The 21,096-nt window shown below is 35.5% G+C and overlaps 2 protein-coding genes across 2 annotated transcripts in view; one reads left to right on the forward strand and one right to left on the reverse strand.

Annotated features, from left to right (window-relative positions):
- Positions 1 to 2,795: 2,795 nt before the first annotated feature.
- Positions 2,796 to 13,002, reverse strand: LOC139697850 (toll-interacting protein-like). Its single transcript, XM_071596707.1, has 6 exons — positions 12,825 to 13,002; positions 12,331 to 12,495; positions 12,124 to 12,257; positions 9,033 to 9,234; positions 8,594 to 8,761; positions 2,796 to 3,354 (listed from the first exon to the last, which is right to left on the reverse strand). The coding sequence occupies exons 1-6, from the start codon at positions 12,870 to 12,872 to the stop codon at positions 3,244 to 3,246; spliced, it is 828 nt and encodes a 275-aa protein (XP_071452808.1). The 5' UTR covers positions 12,873 to 13,002; the 3' UTR covers positions 2,796 to 3,243.
- Positions 13,003 to 13,559: 557 nt separating this feature from the next.
- Positions 13,560 to 21,096, forward strand: part of LOC139697949 (dynein axonemal heavy chain 1-like) — a 500,497-nt gene continuing 492,960 nt past the window's right edge. Inside the window, exons 1-5 of the mRNA XM_071596807.1 lie at positions 13,560 to 13,622; positions 14,123 to 14,397; positions 14,736 to 15,068; positions 18,133 to 18,160; positions 19,296 to 19,477. Coding sequence (XP_071452908.1) covers positions 13,560 to 13,622; positions 14,123 to 14,397; positions 14,736 to 15,068; positions 18,133 to 18,160; positions 19,296 to 19,477 — 881 coding nt within the window. The remainder of the gene's footprint in view (positions 13,623 to 14,122; positions 14,398 to 14,735; positions 15,069 to 18,132; positions 18,161 to 19,295; positions 19,478 to 21,096) is intronic.

A 21,096-nucleotide genomic window follows, 5' to 3' on the forward strand; every position in this document is an offset into this window, starting at 1 on the left:
ATGTAATCACAAATAGGTGCATGAATGAGTAGATAGAAGCCATATATGCTTAATAGTTTTGGGAGTGGACAAGTTAATAAAAATTGATTTGGTAGCTCTGTGAAAGGGTTGTGGTAAGAGGATTAGTGGCTGGCACTACAGGGACTTTGGCTATCTCATGTGGACCATATGTCATCGTCTATGAAAGCTGGAGGACCCTGTTCTTCTAAGACACCACTTTTCCCATTGATTATTAAGGTTGTGTGTAACTAACCTATTGTAACTCAATGTGCATTGATAATTAATGGAGAAAACGGTGATTATTAAGGTTGTGTGTAACTAACCTATTGTAACTCAATGTGCATTAATAATTAATGGAGAAAACAGTGGCCACTTACATTGTGGGTTGGATGGAAATGTCTACTTACAGAAAAGGAAGTATTTGATTTGCAGAAAATCTACTCATACATCTATTGATATTTAGGTTCACGATTACTTTAATCCACCACCTTTTTATTCCTTCATCAACCTTATTAATTTTGTAAACATTCAACCCATAAGCACAAAATTATCCTCATGTTCATTAATTTCATTAGTGACACTCAATATGTAATTATTCTTTCATTTCTATCAAACACCTCTATTTCCTTTGTAGATGCATGTACACTCAGTTCCATTCCATCTGTTGCTACCTCACTGAAGCTATCCCCTTAGATGTGTTGGGCTCTCAGCCAAAAGCACTGTGTTGGCAGCTGCAGGAAAATGGTTACATTTACATCTTCAATCATTATCCTTCCATACTCCTCATCACCCCATCAAGTGAGTGTATGTCATGTAATTAGTATTTTCATATCATAGTAATTCTAGAAATGGGACGAATTGTGACATCTAGGCCACAGTGAATATTTTGTAGGGGTTTACATTTGAAGTTAATATGAAGCTTAATGGATTGTAGAAGTCATTTTCCTCAATTGCATGTGCTGTAAGAAAAAGCTTTAAGTTTGAGGTGTTGCTAATATTTTTTTCTTGTATGGAATATTTTTACCCTTTTATGTCATAATTTAATAATTTCAGGGGCAGGTGATTAAAATTCACTGAAATCTTTGAATATATATTTGGTGTACTGTCAGAGATAAATTGAGACAGAGACACATGTCATCTCTATCTCAGGTGGTAGCAAATAATTTTACAATATTAAGTTTTTATTTTGTAGTATTTTTTGGGGCGGCAACCGACAGCTGAGGTCATTTGCGCCATCAGGGATAGATCAGGAAGGAAGGGTGGAGAGAAACTCGGTGTCAGCGTTAGCCTACTTTTGTCGAAAAGCACCAAGGGGTCTGCAGTTTAATGTCCTGATGGACTTTGTACTCAATCAAAGTGCTCTCCTGAAAGCACCTCAAGTAGGGATCAGGATACCACCTGAAAAATATGTCACCACCAGGATTTTAACCTGAGCCTTGCAAAATTGTCATAACATTTTTGTACTAATAATATTTTCCTCCTAAGCCACCTAAACTTTTCCAGATGTGGCAGCCCTGTAACCTCCATAAGGAAGCAGCCATTCATTTGATTCATTTTTGTCAAACTCTGAAGTTTTAATTTGAGGTTAATTAAGTCTACTTCATAAGAAGTAGACATACAAGTGAGCGATTGCCTTTGATATTCCAACAATAAAAGCTTAATTGGATTTTACTGTCTGAATTTCATTTATATCATCATTAGTATCGCCTATAACAGATTTTAGGATTTATTTAAAAAACCAATTATATAGCTATTTATTGAATACATAGGAGAAAAGTAAATAAAAGCCTGGTTCGAAAAGGAGTTTATTTAGGTAACAAGTATTCTAAGAAATTCTATTTCAATACCTGCTGTTACACTTGTTTATTTATAGAGAAAGTTTGATTTTACACCCATTGGATTAATGTTTTCCATGATTTTACAAATTTTTGCATATTTCTGGTCAAATACTTCTGTAAACAATGATAGTATCTAGTGGATTAAATGCTCCCGCAATGTTTTCCATGATCTACCTCATAAATTTTCCAAGTCCAAATTGAGTACCGATCTTCACAAATTTTATAATTTAAAAATCACTAAACCAATTAATGCTCAACTAATGTATGACTTCCAGTCCTTTTTCTGAGTAAAAACAAGACTTTTTTTGGCACACTTATAAAAGCAAACGCACTCAATGAAGTTTATAATCATTAAGTGCCAATATTTTGGTGTGGTTGGCTTTTTGACTGCATTTAGTCTATGATGTCAACAACTTCTGAATTACAATGCAACAATTACAGAGTGTAAAACTCATTCGCCTTGAATGGGATTTGAACCTGGATCCATTAATCTCTGGATGAGTGCTTTAGCCAGTTAAACTGTTAAGCTATCCATAATCTTGGGAGTGTAAGAGGACGCCTTGATAACTGGCTAAAGCACTTGGCCAGATATTGAGGGATCTGGGTTCAAATTCTGGTCAAGGTGAATGATTTTATCACACTCAAGTTATTGCACTATAATGCACATTTAGCGGATGACTCCATTAAAAGTTACTGTTGCAGCATCTCCCGCACTTTCATGTAACTTGTTTTTATTCTACTTAATTCTGCACAAATCCTTAGAAATTTTAAAAGGGTTAACTTAGTTCTGAATCCTTGTTCAATTGAATATTGAGATTCCATTTCTTAAATACAATTTTATGGCATATCAGGTGGTGTGAATGCTTAAAAGAGTCCACATTTGTTAAGACTGTGCAGTCAAAATCAATATTCCAGTAACAATATAGTCCAAAAGGAAAATCAATGAATGCTGACAAATACCTTTCAATTGTGCATTCTTATTAGCATGGACAAGAGAAAACATACATTTGGCACATTAAAAATTGCAACTGAATATTTTTTAAGTTAAGCTCATAACTTTGATTATTTTAAAAATATTTTGATTTCTAAAACATAATTTATACACATTATATTGTGTGACATTACGCCACAACAAGCACAACAGAAAATGCAAATATGACACATCTATAACAAGAAAAAACAATACAAAGTCACTTTTTGTACACATTTTCTAACATAAACATTGAATTCATAGATATCACAACCTTACCTTATGCTTAAACATCGAAAGCACAAGATGGAAGAGCATAACAATTATCCAGATTTAACTTTTTAAGTATTCAGTGATTGAATAATCATTGTACAAAACATTAGTTAGCATATAATGATAATGCTGCAAAAAGAAGTAATTATGCCATTATGGCAATTATTCGCTCATTTGAAGAAGCGAGTTCACAGTTCCATCTTTATTTCCCCTGTTAGCCTCATATACAGACTTGATGACTTCTTTGTCCATATTGGGAAACATGTCTTCAATCTGGAAAACATAAAATAGAGGTGAAAATCCTAGTAAAATACAAAATGATTTGGTAAAATGCACTATTAAGGTTATTACATGTGTTCAGGAATAATAAGCACATACACAAGCCATACTAGCAAAGTATTAGAGAAATTGTTTTCTCAATCACTTATTGAAAGCGATTTCCACTACCCTGGTGAACTCATAAAATTTGGCGGGCGTGATACAAGAAAATACCGCAAAAAATCATATATCTTGGAGATGGCACTAAGAGGAGCCCAGAGGTGTCACCTGGAATCAAACCTAGGCCATCTGGACATTAACTAAGTCCTGCACCTATTGGAATATCTGCTATGATAACAATGAAGTCTTTCATTATTTGTTCTCACAGTCTTATTTATGAACCTCAGTTTGTGATTTTCAGCAGTAAAGGAAATGCATAATTTTGTTCCTTGGCCCCCTATAATTCCTAGAAATGATATTCTTGTGATTGTTAGTGATTTTTGATTGTTGTTAATTGATAATTCTTATACATTTTATAATACATCTATGATACCTATGAACTTCCCGTGATGACATTGAAATGCCTGTTCGGACGCATTTGGGCTGGCATTACAACTCTCTTAAAGTGTCACAGATAAACACTCTGTCTATTTAGTTTCAGGATGAAGCCTTTAATAAGGAATAAACTGAAATTTGAAGCAATATGACTATAGCTCTTAGTGATTATAATATTTCATTTTTGCCATTATTAGTAATAATGCTTGTCAATAAGTTTCACAGATCCTTTCTCGTTCACATAAACTGAATAAAATTTGTCTCTACTGTTATCGTATTACTTTGAATTTCAAATCCAGAAGATTAAAAATACTTGTTTGCTATTTGTCTCTCTGCTGTTGTCGTATTAATTTGACTGGCACAATCTGAATATTCCAAAATAATTATTGCTTACTTATGTGGTAATATCATGATTTTTAGTATAACTAGGCAGTTTTCTTAAGAGGAATATGTTCAGTATTTCCTACCTTCAGAAAATATTATCATCACTCAATATTGCATTATTGAACTTATGTGTGCATGAACCCTTCCATGGAATACAACCTTGATGTGGTGGAAGGGCTTGCGCATTCTGATGACCCCTAGAGCTGTCCTGGCGGGAGTGATATGTTTACTGCCCTTTTATATTTCCTTCAAATAGACCGCATTTTTCATAGCAAGAACATGTGGAGGGCGATTAACATGGTTCACTCTCCAATTTCCGGCTACAGGAATAGGTTGAAAAATACATATTTTCTATTCATTTCGGAGCAAAAAGGAAACTAATTTGACAATTACAAAAGTACGAGAGTTACAAACTCATTTTTTGCATTCTAACCGAGAAAATCGGCACAAAAATATTTCAATCATAGAGTCAATGCAGGCAAAATCAATAAATAACCACCTATAAACCCATATTTCCCTCCCCGGACTACAACCTTGACGTGGTGGAAGGGCTTGTATGTTCCGATGACCCCTAGAGCTGTGATGGTGGGAGTAATAATAATTGCTCCTGGTAGTGTCACCCATGCCAGATAGGTTGAAGGTTAGGAGCCAAACGAAAGGTAGTCCACCCAGGGTCTGTTCCTCAAGGAGGTGGCTGCAATGACCCCAGTGAGGTGGCCAGTAAGCGACGGTGTCACATTAAAAACACTATTGAGGTAGGCAACGGGAAACCACCTCAATTATCATTCCCAAGATTAAAATGATGGACAATACAGAAAATATGAGTCCTGGCAACTAGGGGGCTAAGCCCAATCAGCCGGGTATCGTGCCCGGCAGTGGGGGAGGCAAGGCTTCTGTGGTTGTCATCCCATGAAACCCTTGCAAGGGAACACAGACAGCAGCAGGACAGAAGACACAGAAGAAGAAGACCACATTAGTTAGAATATGAACGTGGAATGTTAGGACAATGATGAGGACAGGGAAATTGGAGAATGTTAAGCGAGAGATGGAAAGGGGAAAAATAGATATTTTAGGTCTATGCGAGGTGAGATGGAAGGATAGCGCGGATTACTGGAGTGATAATTATAGAATAATATACAGTGGCGGGGACGAGAGCCAACGAGGGGTTGCCATAGTATCAAATGAAGAGGTAGGAAGAAGCATAGTCAACATAGAGCAGGTAACAGATAGATTATTACAAGTAGAGATACAAGCAGAACCGACGAACTTGGTTATTATTCAGGTATACATGCCACCGAGCAACCATAAGGAGGAAGAGGTCGATAGGATATACGATCAGTTAGAGGACATAATTGTATGTGTTGCTGCAGGGAAACATTTGATAGTGATGAGGGATTGGAATGCTACGGTAGGCGAAGGTAGAGATGGTCATGAAGTGGGGGACTATGGTTTAGGCACGAGGAATGACCGCGGGGAGAAAGCAGTTGAGTTCTGCAGGAGACAGGGGTTAGTCATCACCAACACTTGGTTTAGACACCACAAAAGGCGCAGGTATACATGGAAAATGCCAGGTGACTCAGAAAGGTATCAGTTAGATTATATTCTCATTAGACACGAGATAAGGCTGCATTGGAAGAGGTGCTGAACAAGATCACAAAAAATGAAATTTTGAAATGCTTTGAGGATTGGAAAAAAAAGGTTGGCACAAGTGTATAATTACCTAATGGGGATTACTTTGAAGGGGACAAAATAGATATTCATGAATAAATTAATAATTTTTGATAAAACACAAAAGTCATGATAATTTTTGAACAGACATATATACCTAGATGTATATCATATATACATGTAGATACTATATGTGTAATCTAAATTAAATTAGAATATTAGCTACTTAATGAAATGCTTTTCCTTTACTGTAATTTTTTAATCATAACTTTAGATCAGTATAGTTTAAGTATAGTTAATCTTTGAAAGAGTGAGAAACTTGCATAATTGTGATGGGTTTTTACTCTTTTTATATTGGACTATCTTTTTGCAAATTTAGGATATGATTGAAATTATTGCCTAACCTAATGCCTTAACTCTGAATTCATGAATAAAAAATAATTTTTGAAAACACAAAAGTTGCGATACTTTTTGAACAGACCTCGTATGTCTGAATACAAGATTGGAAAAATGTACGATTATTAGTGACACTAAGATACAGGTAGAATGAGTGATAAACACAAGCTAAAGCAACATGCATAAAATCAATCAGGGAATACTATTTTCATTACTCATTATGCAAAAAGTTGCTCATTAAGTAAGTCATTAAAACAAATATTTTTGCTCATTTTGCAAATTACTATCTAAGTAGCTTATTAAGGAAGGTTTCCCTGCATTTCCTAAGTCCTGATTTGAGGCATGGGCATGCAATGCATTACACAAACCATAAACACAGTTATCAACCCAAAGATCACTTGGATGGTGGTGTTCATCCAATACTAAGCCCAAAGCCATGTGAAATTCACACATTCAAGTTGGGTGCCTGATCCTTTCTATGTGCTGCCTATGGTTTCTCAGGAAGTTCTGGCACCCGAAAAATCACAGTTTGGGGGAAGTTGGGGTTGCTCCGAGGCCAAGCCCTCTGGTCAGCAGTCCAATGCTCTACCCCCTTGGACAACCACATCCCTACTTAATACCTTAACTCCAACATACACACCACTCATTTTAAATGGAAGAGAACCACATACTGATTATCTCCATCTCATTCCCTAATCACAAATATGTATCACATAAGCAAAACTATTTTTATTAAAGTTATAATAATTATACTTTATATTTTCCTTCTATTTAGGAGCTATTTATCAGAAGTTCCATGGTACAAAGAGAATACCTAATTATAAGAATAAAATAAACTACTGGGTCTCAAAAGTTAGTCTTAAACGAGAGTTAAAATTTTTTGAGCCAACATACAAACCATCAGCAAAATAATATTTCTTTATTTTTTTTTAATCACATAAATAACTTTCATAATGCCTTTTTTCAAACTTCTATTCAAATCTCTCCAATGCACTGTTTCCACAGCCTATTTGTGATCACAGATAGAGGTGGGTAAGGTGGTCCATCATTATCAATTTCCATAGTTTTCATTCAAGTGAATGTAATAATGTTTCTGACCACACATGGATTAAATAAACATAGGTTGCTTGCATTTGTCATTGAATGTATTTGAGGAAAGGTTTCCATTAGGAGTCTGTTAGATAATTCATGCGTTCTACATCACAAATGACGAAGAGGACAAATAGCCAAGAATAAATCCAAGTTAAAATCAAGAAAAAAGAAGTCAGAAAAATAAACAATTATAAAATACCCACTGCATGATGTTGTAAACAAACAAAAGTTCTAATGAGATCAATTAGATAAAGACTTGCAGTGATAAAGTGGCATAGCAGGTGAATTCACTAAACATTATACATGCTCCACACCGTAACATTGCTCTGAAAAAAAACTTAAAGGAGTAACTAATCTTAGGCTTTTATGGAGCAATTCGTGGATGCAGCAATCACTGTGTTGCATACAATGGCAATGCCATTCACATTGATTATATAGAGATTTTCTGTGAGATAAAATGATTCACGATTAAGGATGCTTGCAGGACACCTGGAGTTGGTTTCTCAAAGCTATAAGTCAATTTACAAGCCCTCTGAATACAGTCTTAAATGTAATATAAAACTTTCAAAAATGTAAACAGTGTAATGTAAGCAAGTATGACAGGCAGTCAAATGAAAACCTAATAGACAAGCACACTAGACCAGACTATGCATCAACAAGGACATAACCCAACAACCGTATGCACCTGTGAGTTGTCACGATGCAGTTCTCCAACCACAGCAATGGCAGTATCGATACGTAGCAGCAGTGTTACTACCTTTCATGCACACTTATATGTTATGGTAGGTATTTGGTTTTTATTTGACTGCCCCTTAAAACAAGTACTGCAACATTCATTAACATCAGTAGACTTTTTGCATGCAAATTAAAAGCAAAAAAATTACAAACTGATTTGTAAAATTTAGAAATAGGGTCCAGAAGAAAACATTCAAAATTTTCTAAACACTTGAATGCAGCCACATGATCTATGGTTTATACCATGTTGGAACTTTGCAGCATAATCAAACTATGTATATGAAAGGAAACACTTAAAATAATAGAATCTTGAAATATTAAAAAAATTGAATTTTCAGACCAAACTTTCAAGCAGAGAGCATCTAATGAGAGCCTCTTCATTTTGCAAACTACAAAACATTAGCAATTACTGAAGTCATAATACCTGCTTTAATTCTTGTTCGGAAATTTGTGGTACAGGTGGCTCAGGAGCAACAGGAGGTGGAGCAGCGTACACAGATACAGGGGTATACTGAGTGGGTCTCATTCCATATGGAACCATTACAACAGGTGCAACTTGCGGGTACATGGCATAGGGTTGAGCCGAAGAAGTCTGAAAAGAAAATTTAATTTCCTAAAAATCATACAATTAAAGATTTTTAGAGCCTGAAATAAGTAATTGAATTGAGAAGGCTTTCTAATATTGACTCTAATAACAAAAACTACTGATGCCAACTCAAAAGACTTCAGTGTCCTGCATATATCAAATTGGTACTTCATTCAAGGTATCAAAATAGTATGCCATTTTGAAATGATGTTTAAAATTAAGAATGAAAAGAGAAATTCACAATTGAAATAAAAATTAAAATAATTTGGAAACTCACAGAATAGCTTAGAACTAGATTGATTGAACCTTCTTGTTCATCCCCCTGCTTCCCACTCAGTGGGTACCAGTCCTCTCGTGTTTCACCATTCATGACTGCTGTTGGAATGGGCACATGGGCCCAAGCAATTAACTCATCCATCTTGAATGAGCACTCATCAAAAATTTCCAAATAAATTATATTAACCCCTTGCGGCAGGAGGCTGAAAAAATATTGAAGATGTTAATAGAATTCATGCTTCCTCACTTTATTACCACCATGATTTGCCATTTGTAATATCTGCATTTTTTTTAAAACTTCTTGTATTTATTTCTATATTTTAGCAAAAATTAGTCAAAACTTAAGGGTCAATATAAATGGCAATTAAAACTCGGAATAAGTTACTAATGATAGCAATTTATTTATAACATAAAGATAAACAATTTACGGTAGGTTTTGAATGGACAAAAACTCGATACCCCTACATTTCTTGAGCCTCCTCCGAGACAACCTGGAATCCCTCTACATTATCCTCCTCTTCAATTCTGCATATATCCTACCTCCCTCCATTCTATCCAAAATGCCTGCCCCTCTTCCTAACTTGCTCAAAATTCTCCCCTCAATTACAGTCTTCAACACAATACTTGTCACTATGCTCTTCATCCCTCTCCTGCCTTTGGATTTCTCCCAACAATCCTCTCTCCTCCCCTGACATTCCTAGTATCCTTTAGTTAGTTTTCCTTTCCGTTGATTTTACTTTTTTCATCCTTCTCCACACCCACATTTCAAAAGCCCTCAACATATTCTGCCCCCAAGGCTATCATCATACTTCAATGACCAAGTTTCCATGCTGTACAGAACCAGGCTTCATATTAAACTTTTCACGAATATCTTACTTCATCCTTACTCAAGTGTCAGTAAGTACTTGTCATAAACTCCTTCCTCATTGAGAAAGCTTCTTTGCCAAATGTAATTCTTCTTTCATGTCCTGACTACTTTGACCACCTTGGTCTTAATACTTCATAGATGGGTAAACCATCTCACCTGCCCTAGTTCTATTACCATTTCAATTTAAATTAGCCTTGATCCTTCTCGAAAACAACCCTTTTTTGTTTACATTGATCTTCAACCAGTACCTATCACACTGATTTTCTAATGCACTCACCAAACAATGAGCACATTATAAATAAGTGTGCAGGTTATGGATGAGTTGTCTATCCCTTCTACCTAATCCTATCTTTTGTAACACATTCATTAATTCTACCCAATTTTCTTTATGTAATGCCTTCTCCAACTCTAATAAGGGAGAGGTAATAATAATAATAATAATAATCTATGAAATAAACAAATGCATCCTGGTTGGGCTCCATTTTCTTTTCTTATAGTAGTGACTTCATTACTTTATGAATTCATGCATACCTCACCCTTTCCTGGACCCAAATTGATTATTCCCTAAGTAGCCATTTTCCATGCTCTACATCCTTTTTCTATAGTCCCCATGCACCACTGCCTATCCCTTTTTTTGGGATGAGAACTAACATGGACCTAAGGAAATCTTTGGCCAAATTCCTACTTCATGATTGCTATGAATCTATTCATTATGCTTCCAAAATGTCTTAGACCCTTAGACATCATACAATGACAAAAATCGAATGTTACTGACTATATCTGCCCATGAGAGAATCTGAAGAAATGCCACCTCACTGAGGAACAGACTGCATGGATTACCTTTTGTCTGCTTCCTATAGTTTAATGTTTCTGGAATGGGTGATCCTAAGAAGCCACTGCCATTCATCCCGCAAATATAGCACTAGAGGTCATCAGAATACACAAGACCTTCCACCTCATCAAGGATATAGTCTTTGCAGGACACTCCCAATATTTGTAGGATTATACCAGACATTTTGATACATAAGGTAGCAAGTTAATATGTCACATTTAATTGCATTTAACTTGATGTTTAAATAAATAAATAACAAAATATAATGGGTCTTAAGTCACAGTCATAGGACTTAGATGATGTTAAGCATGGACTATTCAAGTTATATCTATCTATGATCAATTTTAGCGAATGGAATGGTCTAGTAGTTCACACACAGTTTACCTTTACTATTCACAATTATTAATTACCTATGATGGTTTACTGGAATAATAGCTACGTTATATGTAATTTTTGATAATTTATTTACTTTGAACACTACTGTATTCTCACAGGTATTGGATTAGCATTTCATTTAAACTTTCTCATATTATGACAAGCCTAAATTATATCATGATGGCGCATTGGTTTTTTCTATAGTTTTCATGTTCTCCAGTATTTTAGAAGGGTTCAAAATTCTAATTGATTTTCAATTCTTTGCCTTTCTCATTTACATCTTGAAGAATCATGCATTTACTAAAATAGAGGCACCAAAATTTTTCATGTAGATTTTTGTACTAAAATGAACGCGGCTGATGACACTTGCTGGTGTAAATTGGTCCTAATATACTGCAGAATAATTATTTCCAGATTTGATTTTCAATGCTAATGATTATCCCGGAAGGTACATATTTCAAACTATTCATTTCTCAGAGGTGACTGCCCCAGTATTATTTACAATATTTAAGTTTTCTTTCTTTCTCCTAATGGGGAATTGATCTTGATTGAGCATGGAGAATTTCTAATTTTATGAAATAATAGCTCAAGAGTTACCCTCCCTGCAATAATTACAATTTTCAAAAATATCAAATTTTTTTTCAATAGAAATATGACCATGTGCATTTTTGCGACCATGCATAATATCCTCAATACTTGTTACTAAGTCTATTTAAGTCTATCTTTTTATTTCAACGTTGATAAATTAGTGTGTAGTTCGAAAGCCCTAACAATTGTGGGCACCTCTAATATTTAACTTAAATTAAGGACACATTTTTAAGAAATCAGACCTGAACTTTTACAAAATAGTGCATACAAAAGGCGCAAAGTTGCCAGACTCAGGCTTAGGGGAATATTATGATCAACTTCACCTGAGGGCTAAAAGTAAGGCATCGTTAATTTAACTGATTCCAACAATATACAGCACCGAAATAAATAACAAATTCCACTAAAGGTCTAAGCATTTTTGATACTTACCACTGAATAACTTTATTCCACCTTGGATTTTTTCCACCATTTGGGTCGGTGTGTGTTTCATAAACACAGTGTCCCACTCTTAATCTCACATATGGGTCCATTCTGGTCACCCCATAATTTTTCGCTAGTTTCGCCTGAAATTATAAATGAAACCACATTAATGAAAAGTAAGCAAAATGTAAATATCCAAGCGCGATGAGAACTTACACTTCCAACTGTGATGGACAGTTTCCCAGTAGAGTTATGAGCATAGGGTATGCCGACCATTTGCTGTTGCAACGCAATTGCTGCTTGTTGGTCCGCGGCTTCTTGTTGCTGTTGCGAAGTCGCATTTATCCTCAGAAAATCAGAAGGAAGGGCCCCAAGAAAAACCTATTGATATTGACAATGGTCATTTACGGTCGCTTATGCCAACCATAACAAGTCAATCCCTGACAACAGTTACTCTTAAACAGTGTTATAGAGGTGCTACTGAAGTTGTTTATTTCTGTTCCTCAATTACAGTTATTTCACTCTAACGAAACAAGACATCATAAGGAAGTAAAAATAGCGTAAACCAAAACCAATGTAGACAGGTGTCAATTTCATGAACGACGCCAGTTGACCATGGACAACATAAGGTACTATGAGGGTTTGGTGACAAAACAGTTTATTGCTTATATCCTCTTTCCACTTTGTAGATATATCATCGTCTTACTTACTCTTTTTCTGCGTTCTTCGTTCTTCTCCGAGGATGTCATTGCGGCCATTATGGTGATATTACGTAATGAGTCGTCTCACCTAATTCCTCCCAATAAGAAGATAATATATATTGCCAATAATCTTGTTGTTAGAACAAATTAATCATAAGCATTCGTGACATGACATTTAATTCCTTTAATCTCATTTCATTCAAAACAATGATAAACATTAATTAAAAACTACCAGATATTTTCATTTAGATAAATGACAAATAAGTTTAAATCAAATGTTTTATTATGCGATGAATTTATCAACAGTTATTTATTTGAAATGGCAAACCACTAAGTTACATACTTGACCTTGCTTGGGGGAAATTCAAATATACTGGAATGGTGTCTCTAATGGACGCCGACATTAACTTTAGAAGCGTTAAAAATGCTTTCACTTGCGAGTTTAGACTGAAACCGAAAATTCTTAAAGAAGTTTTGAGACTTATGGTACATTTGAGTTATCTTGTAAAAATTTCACCTTACACATATTCCATTAAACACGTACGAAGATTAAGGAGGATCGGGATAATGCGGTGGCTGACGTACTAGCTTCCCAATAATTGGGCGGGATTAATCACTTTGAGTGAGCACGCCGTCCAACGAATAGGAGATTAAACTGTGGACCCCTTGGCAGCTTTCGTTAAGAGTAGGCTAATGCCGATGCTGGCTTTCCCTCCACCCTTCCTCCTTTCTCATCCATCCCTAATGCCGCAAATAACCTCATCTGTCGATCTTCTCCCCTACAACTACTACTGCTACGAAGATGAAGTAATTTTGTAATTTAGAGGGAATTTTAATCAATGAAATGTATGGTTTTAGGTTTGTCGGACCCATTAATTTTATTTCTATAATATTTGTGCTTTACTATTTCAGAAAAGAATGTTCTGGCGAAAAAAATACTTTTACAAGAAGTATTAATACAGAAAATAGCCTGGAAAGTATCCAATTTCCACAAAATGTGCCCTCATGCAAGAGAGCTTATTATTCTGAATATTTGACCCAAGTAGACAAAGAATTTGAATATCAAACTCCAAAAACAATTACTGGCTTCAGCTGGCAAGTAAAAACCGACAAACATGCACCAATTGTCAAGGAATTAACTACTCCAAATTTAAGACCTATTATTACACCAGAAATCAAGTGGATATCCTTGGAAAATAATCATCAAATAGTAACACAATTTTTGTTGTCTGTACCACCTTTTTGCCTGGAAATATAATTTAACTATTAAACATGTAAATAAAATAAAACATGTCATTCTCTTTTAGGTTTTTCCTGTCCAAGCTTTCAAGCCAAAAGTTCATTTTGACTATGTTGTGGAGCCTTATAAACTTTCACGTAAAGTTGAAGTGGAAAGGAGGAGAAGGAGGTTTCAATCACAGGATATAAACACTCTCTTAGAAAGTAAAAATATTGACAAAAGTAAATTGATACCTTCTGCAGATCTTAAGAATCTACTTACTTTTGAAGAAATTCATGGAATCAATCACATTGCCAACTTTTCTTCTTTGGAATATTATGATGATGAAGTGTTTGACTGCAGGTATAGAGTTGAAAATTGTCAAACTCGCAATAGAATATCACATTAATAAGCCCCCTAGTCAGTAGCCCTGTATGCTACCACTTAACTTCCAGGTCCCACTTGAGAAATATAATAAAAGCAAATTTTCTAGCCATGGATAGAATATAGGAAAGTTACATTGCAGAGAAAAATGGATTTTCATGAATTTTGATGACCTTTTTGGGTTGAAAATTATTTCATACTTATGGTTAATGTGGCAGAAAGAAATGAACTAAAACTAGGATGAACACTCCAAAGTTAAGCTTATGAATTATATATGCGTCCATTTTATTTTAAAGGCATGAAATTTTGAATTTCAGAACACCTAATGAATGGATGAGTCTAGGAATGGTTGATGGTGTACAGCATCCAGTACCTGGGAAAGCATTTGTTCCTGTTACATTGTTAAATAGCTCAGCCAGTAATGTTGATTCTTTAGGAGGAAAAAAATTGCCAGAATATGCTTGGATGTTCTGTGCTGTCATTGATTATGACCCTGAAATTAAAACATACAATATCATAATCTTGAAGGACTTCAGAGAATATTCTTTACCCAGAATTTACATCCTTTTCCTTGCTGAGGATCCAGAGCAATTTGCTGCACGGATTGAAAATGCTCTGGCAAGGAGAAATGAGTGTGAAAACCGAATCAGGTAAGGAAGTCCATTTAGAGAGTTAAAATATGCTGATACAAGGTTTGTGCCAAAGATAGTATGACTTATTTTTTCCTGGATAGACGGATGGGTTGCAATTTCTCTGGCTGCGCTCGAAGGAGGGGAGTCTCTGGAAAGGTTGGAGGCAGTTGGCTCCCAGCCTTTACGGAGTGCAGATCTATACAAAAACTCTATAAAGTGACCTCATTATGCTCCGTCATATGCACCGTCAATGTTGCGTGAAACTTGGCAAAACTGGGAAAGAGACTCATGAAATCCTCAAGCAGCTAATGGTGATAACGCCATGAGTAGATCAGGTGGGTTTTAGTGGCACTAAGTGTTATGGGAGAATAGCGAAGATGTTGAAGACGCCGAACCTTCAGGATGCCCTTTGATCTCAAAAAATCACAAAAATCTTGCAATCTTTGCAAATCTTGCAAAATCTTGCCTTTGTTAGGCAGGGATTGCAGATTAAGTGTTTGCATGGATTCTGATGTACTTGGCATGCCTAAAAGTGATGTGCATTGACTTGTGACTGAAAACATGGGCATGAGAAAGGTGTGGGCAAAGTTGGTGCTGCGAGTGCTTTTGGACAAACAAAAGGAAACTCGCATGAGGATTTGCCAAGAGCTTCTTGACCTTGTGAGTGAGGGTCCAAATTTTTTGGACAATGCCCGACCAGACTTCTTCCTCACCTCAAATCCATGCTGAAAGGATGTCACCACAGCTCAATTTGAGCATTACAACAGGCTGTGATGAGGGAGCTTAGCAGCATTCCGGGTGCTGCCTTCCAGAAGGCATGGAAGTACAAGGTGTGGAAAACCCTTTGGCAGCAGTGTGTGGACACACAAGAAAGTTTTGAAGACTTTCGAGTAAAAAAATCAATGCTGACTATGAATCTTTTTTAATCTCTTGAGTTGTACCATTTTATGGATTGACCTTGTATATAGAGGATTCATATCTACCATAGCCATTTTTCAGGAGAAGGAAATGCTGATGCAACATTTAAATAGCTATTCCTGTTCCTTTGGTTATTCAACTTAATGATTATAGCATTGACCAAGAGACATACAGGAAGCAGTATGGGGTCATTGATGAACAAATCTATGCAAATTATTATTGATTACTTTGATTGTTGGTGTGGCGGCTCAACACTTGAATCATCATTGAGCGCCATTGCGAACTCGCCTTCGCCGGCAAGTGTTTTGGCTTCCGGCGTTCGCCACCAGGGTCCGCTGCCAGGGCGCAACCACGCCGCCAGAGCCACTCTCAGTCTCACTCTCTCTCTGACTGGCTCTGGACCGTCACGCGCGCCGCCATCGTGGTCAACCCAAGGACGCTGCTTCCTGGTGAAGGATTCTCTCCTGGCTTCGCCACCGCACGGCCGAATATGTACTGAATAATTACTGTTCAATCGCCTCATCAAGGTTTTAATTTTCTGAGCACAATAAACTTTGTTAATTGTTAGGAGGTGTCATTATTTCCACCACGATACCTCCTTCAGTTGGTAAAACATGAAGATTGAATTTTGATGGCTTAAGACAGCTTTTATGGATTACAAGTGTAGGAAGGTAGATGAGAGAATTTAATGTAAGAATAGAAACACAAAATTAGGGAAAAGGAATTACTAAGTGCCAATAACAAACTAAAGCAAAAAGCTAATAGTGTTGAAGAAACATTTAAAAGAACTGTGACAATATCAAGAGTTTACAGAGATGGAGAAACTGGCACTCAGTATGGAAAGGTGAAAATATTCAGAAATTTAGAAAGATAAATAAACTTTGTTAATTGTTAGGAGGTGTCATTATTTCCACCACGATACCTCCTTCAGTTGGTAAAACATGAAGATTGAATTTTGATGGCTTAAGACAGCTTTTATGGATTACAAGTGTAGGAAGGTAGATGAGAGAATTTAATGTAAGAATAGAAACACAAAATTAGGGAAAAGGAATTACTAAGTGCCAATAACAAACTAAAGCAAAAAGCTAATAGTGTTGAAGAAACATTTAAAAGAACTGTGACAATATCAAGAGTTTACAGAGATGGAGAAACTGGCACTCAGTATGGAAAGGTGAAAATATTCAGAAATTTAGAAAGATAAATCTATGTACTGAGAAAGCACAACAAAAATAAAGCAGGAAGAGATTCAGGCATGATAGAGAGAATGCATAAAAGAACTGAAAGGTACAGATATTAGGCAAGTGAGTTTAGACATAGAAAGGGAATATGACATTGATGAGGATAGATTAGATCCTGGCAGGGTTCCAATCAGCACATTTGCCACTAAGGCCCTAGAGGATTCCTGCACCTACTTCTAAGGATTGGTGGGGGAGGTATGGACTAGTTTTCTTATTCTATCATTTCTTACATTATTACAAATGAATTTCAATCAGTTTGTAATTTTCTTCAATTTTTATGACTAAAGCTTAAGAAATATTTTAAAGTTATGATTGACTCAAATTAATTGAATCATAGCTGCAATTGTTTGATTCTGTGTGTGGTTAATGTTTCATATTTGTTCTGTAATAAATTATCCTTTGAAATTTTTTGCTTATTTTCAAATAAAAACTATATACAATGATAATTTATGGAGAAATTACTCAAGACTTTCAAAGATTTAAATTGTGAGATACTTGGCAGCATTGATCTTTATGTTATCATATGCTCTCTTGTGTTCAATTGAAATAGTTGGTACTCAAATTTGAAGGTCATTCTCCCTAAGTTGTTATTATACATAAAATAATTTCTAATATGTATTTTCAATTTACTAAACATTATTTCAACTGATGTGACAGTTACAGAAAGTGTTAGAAATATCTGAAATGCTATTTTCTTTTGGATATCCTTCTTCAAGTCTATTTATAAACAAAGCTGCTGTTTATGATTCATTTGGGTGCCATTTTCATAGTGTCATCAAGTTGGGGAATTAAAAATTTCCATCCCTTGGAGAAATGTTGCTACATTTATTTTGTCTTTGTATATGTCTGCTAACTTTTGAATCAGATGGGGGTTTATCCTTAGTTTTTTTTTCAAATTTTTGTCTGTGTTTGCTTTTGTTTATAAGTGATCTCATGGGGAACATAGTTGACCAGGTAATGCACTAGGTTTAAAAAGTAACTAAACTTGATAGTAACCACCATTATATATTTCAGTTCACTGGAGGAGAAATAAGCTATTATTTGCTTAACTTTTCATGACACAGGTAATGCCCACAAAACAGCAGATAGTCTTAGCAAATCCTTTTCTCAGAAAAACAAAACATATCAATTTGTACTAATCTTTTTCAGGCTTCAGATAGAAAATGGCCATGTACACTTAAGAAAAAACAATCCTTAGGTAAAAACACTTGATCATATACGTTTCTTACTTACCTCTGTTTACTTTATTTATTTTAATGGAGGTGTAATACAGTTCAGAGGGTAATTATGGTATGATAATTAATCACCATGAAGCTATGGTAATGAGGTTCTCAACGAATGGGAAGATATAATTAATCATTGAAGTCGTAGCACATAAGATAGAATAGATCACTCATTTAAGAAGTGTTTTAAATGAAAATGGAATAAATATTAAGAATATAAAAGAAGAATTATGTTAGGTAGGGAAGCTTTTACAAAAATTAAGGATGACATTAAATAAGAATGTTGGGAGTGACCATCAATGTTGTAGAAGAGAGATGAAGGAAAGATATTTGTGAATACAGGAATGGAATCTGAAAGGATTTGTAAATCATGGGAGGGACATAAGCCACAACAGACAAAACTAAATGAATCACATTCTTGCTTGGATGAAACCCAAGAAGCTGTAAAATGCATGGGTATTACATTTGATACGAATTCTATGCAGTTATAGCACCAACATTTCAACATTTTAAAGGCAACCTATATTAACCATCGACCAAGCCATTTTAGTGAGTCAATGAATTTTCTGAGACTGATACTTGTGATTTGGTTTACAGGTAAAATCTATGTTTAGTGGAGTATTTAGTTATTTTAAGAAAACTGGGAATAACTGTATGCAGAACACTTTCATTGGAACAAGTTGATTAATTCATTCATTGGACGAACCATATTGTTCAAAGAACTGTGGGAAATGCTGCGACAGTAATCCACTAGTATGCATTAAATTTTTGAAAATTTTAAAGCATAAAAATCATTTGCCTGTTCTAGGTGAATGATTTTACACTTTGAAATTTTTGTCGTTTTGAACTACACATTTAACATCAAGGCACTGTTGCCCCTGGTGCCTGTCTTGTGTACTGGGCAATCAAATGAGTGCCATGCTACATGCTTCCCCTTTGAGCTACATAGCCACATTCATGACCCAAGCAACAGCAGTAGCATCTCACTCTGTAATGCTGTAGTTTCTCTTGGAGGCAGTGAGCAAGCAGTCGGTGTATTCCACTTGCTGTAGGTCTGGAAACTCCACTGGCAGTAAGACAGCCCCATACATATGCACTTGTCTTGTGGTGCATAATTCAGCAATGGATCTTTCAGGCATACTAGATTGGGTGAACTAGTCAGGAGTTATTTAGTTTGGTAAATGCCTCCCCCTGGTCTGAGTCCCACTACCAAACTGCATTTTTCTTTAGGAAATCATTAATGACCTGGCAACATTGTGCTTTAATACCACATAATGATAAATAAAAATTATAATAATGGGGCAAGGTGAATAGCTGAATAATCAAGGGGTGCCATTGGGACTGGGACCTCAAGGTAAATGTTAAAAAAGTGGCAAAATTGATTCATAGTTAAGTTTTTGTCGCTACAAAACCTACTAATTGAGGTAAAAGAAAGACCCTAGCTTGGAGGTTTTTGATATATTGGTATGGGGAAGAATAAATATATTTAAAATGGTCAGAGGCGAAAACAAATGGATAAATGCTTGGCATATCAGGGGAATAGAGAAGGTACTTTGAAGGAATTTGAAGAAGGCAGACAAAGTGGATGCCTAGCTTATGGAGGGATGATGGAATGTTTAAGACTATTGGGGAATATTAGGCACTGCGGGTAAATAAATTAGAAGGAAGGGGATTAGAAATTTGAAGGGAGGAAGAAAGTATCTAGTGCTGAAAAAGGCTTAATTGTAATGTAGGTTAAGAGAATGAGGTTAAAGATTTAGTTTCATACTACGCTAGAAATAGAGGTATAGCATTACTAAGTCCTTAGGTCCATAGTAAATTTTCTTTTTCTAATAGCCGCCTGTTAAAAAATAATACTATGATAGTAATTAAAAATATTCAAAGGTTGATTAGACTTGAGAGAATGATAATCATTGAAAAAATGCTGCATTTGAATGCTAGGAAAAATCTCTATGAAATCACTGCCGTAAGATTCTTTTTAAAAATTGTTGTGGGTCATATTAAATAATTTTTATAAAATGTATAGAAGAAAATTTTGATGTTATGTTAAAGTATTATAGGGCAGCACATATGTTCTTAATAGATGTTGCAAGAGAGTACGGAAAATAAGTTACCCTTATCATATTTCAGTGGAATGTCCCCTCTTTAAAAAATCCACTGTTGAATTTTCTGTAATGCAGGGTGTCAATTACATGGCAAGGGCAAGCACCCATTAGTTTAATTATACTTAAATGACATTGTTAAATCTTAAATATACTGTTATGTGGGTTATCTATGTATAATAGCTTGTCCATTTGCCGGACATGGTTCTCAGCCAATTTGGAATCTGCTCCAGTGCTGGTAGATAATAAATGTATGACATCTGCACTATACCCTATAAGCTACTACATGAGTGAAAAGCATCAAAGGGCATTTGAGGTCACCAGCGTTAATATGCAGGTTGTTTCCCTTTTTTTACCTCTGATGGTCAATGTTTCTTTGGAATCCCAATAAGCTATCATTGTCACCAGGTTTCCTGAGGGCTGAACCACCAGCAATTATGCAACACTCATCCATGTATTCTATAACCTTTGGGTTTGAAAGTGGGAGTTTTTTTCTATCTGACTGACCTGGCAGGCTATAATTGTGCCTTAATGCCCCAATTGCAGTAAGTCAGTAATTGGATAG

The sequence above is a fragment of the Hetaerina americana genome, unplaced genomic scaffold (assembly GCF_022747635.1).
Source record: "Hetaerina americana unplaced genomic scaffold, ioHetAmer1.1.p SCAF_8, whole genome shotgun sequence".
NCBI lineage: Eukaryota > Metazoa > Arthropoda > Insecta > Odonata > Calopterygidae > Hetaerina > Hetaerina americana.

What these genes read in the sequence shown, in the direction of transcription:
- LOC139697850 (XM_071596707.1), bottom strand. Translation starts at nt 12,872, where the DNA reads ATGGCCGCAATGACATCCTCGGAGAAGAACGAAGAACGCAGAAAAAGA. An exon ending in ACGAAGAACGCAGAAAAAGA is followed by an intron (nt 12,496 to 12,824) that starts GTAAGTAAGACG and finishes CAATATCAATAG; the next exon opens with GTTTTTCTTGGGGCCCTTCC. An exon ending in TGGAATAAAGTTATTCAGTG is followed by an intron (nt 9,235 to 12,123) that starts GTAAGTATCAAA and finishes ATATTTTTTCAG; the next exon opens with CCTCCTGCCGCAAGGGGTTA.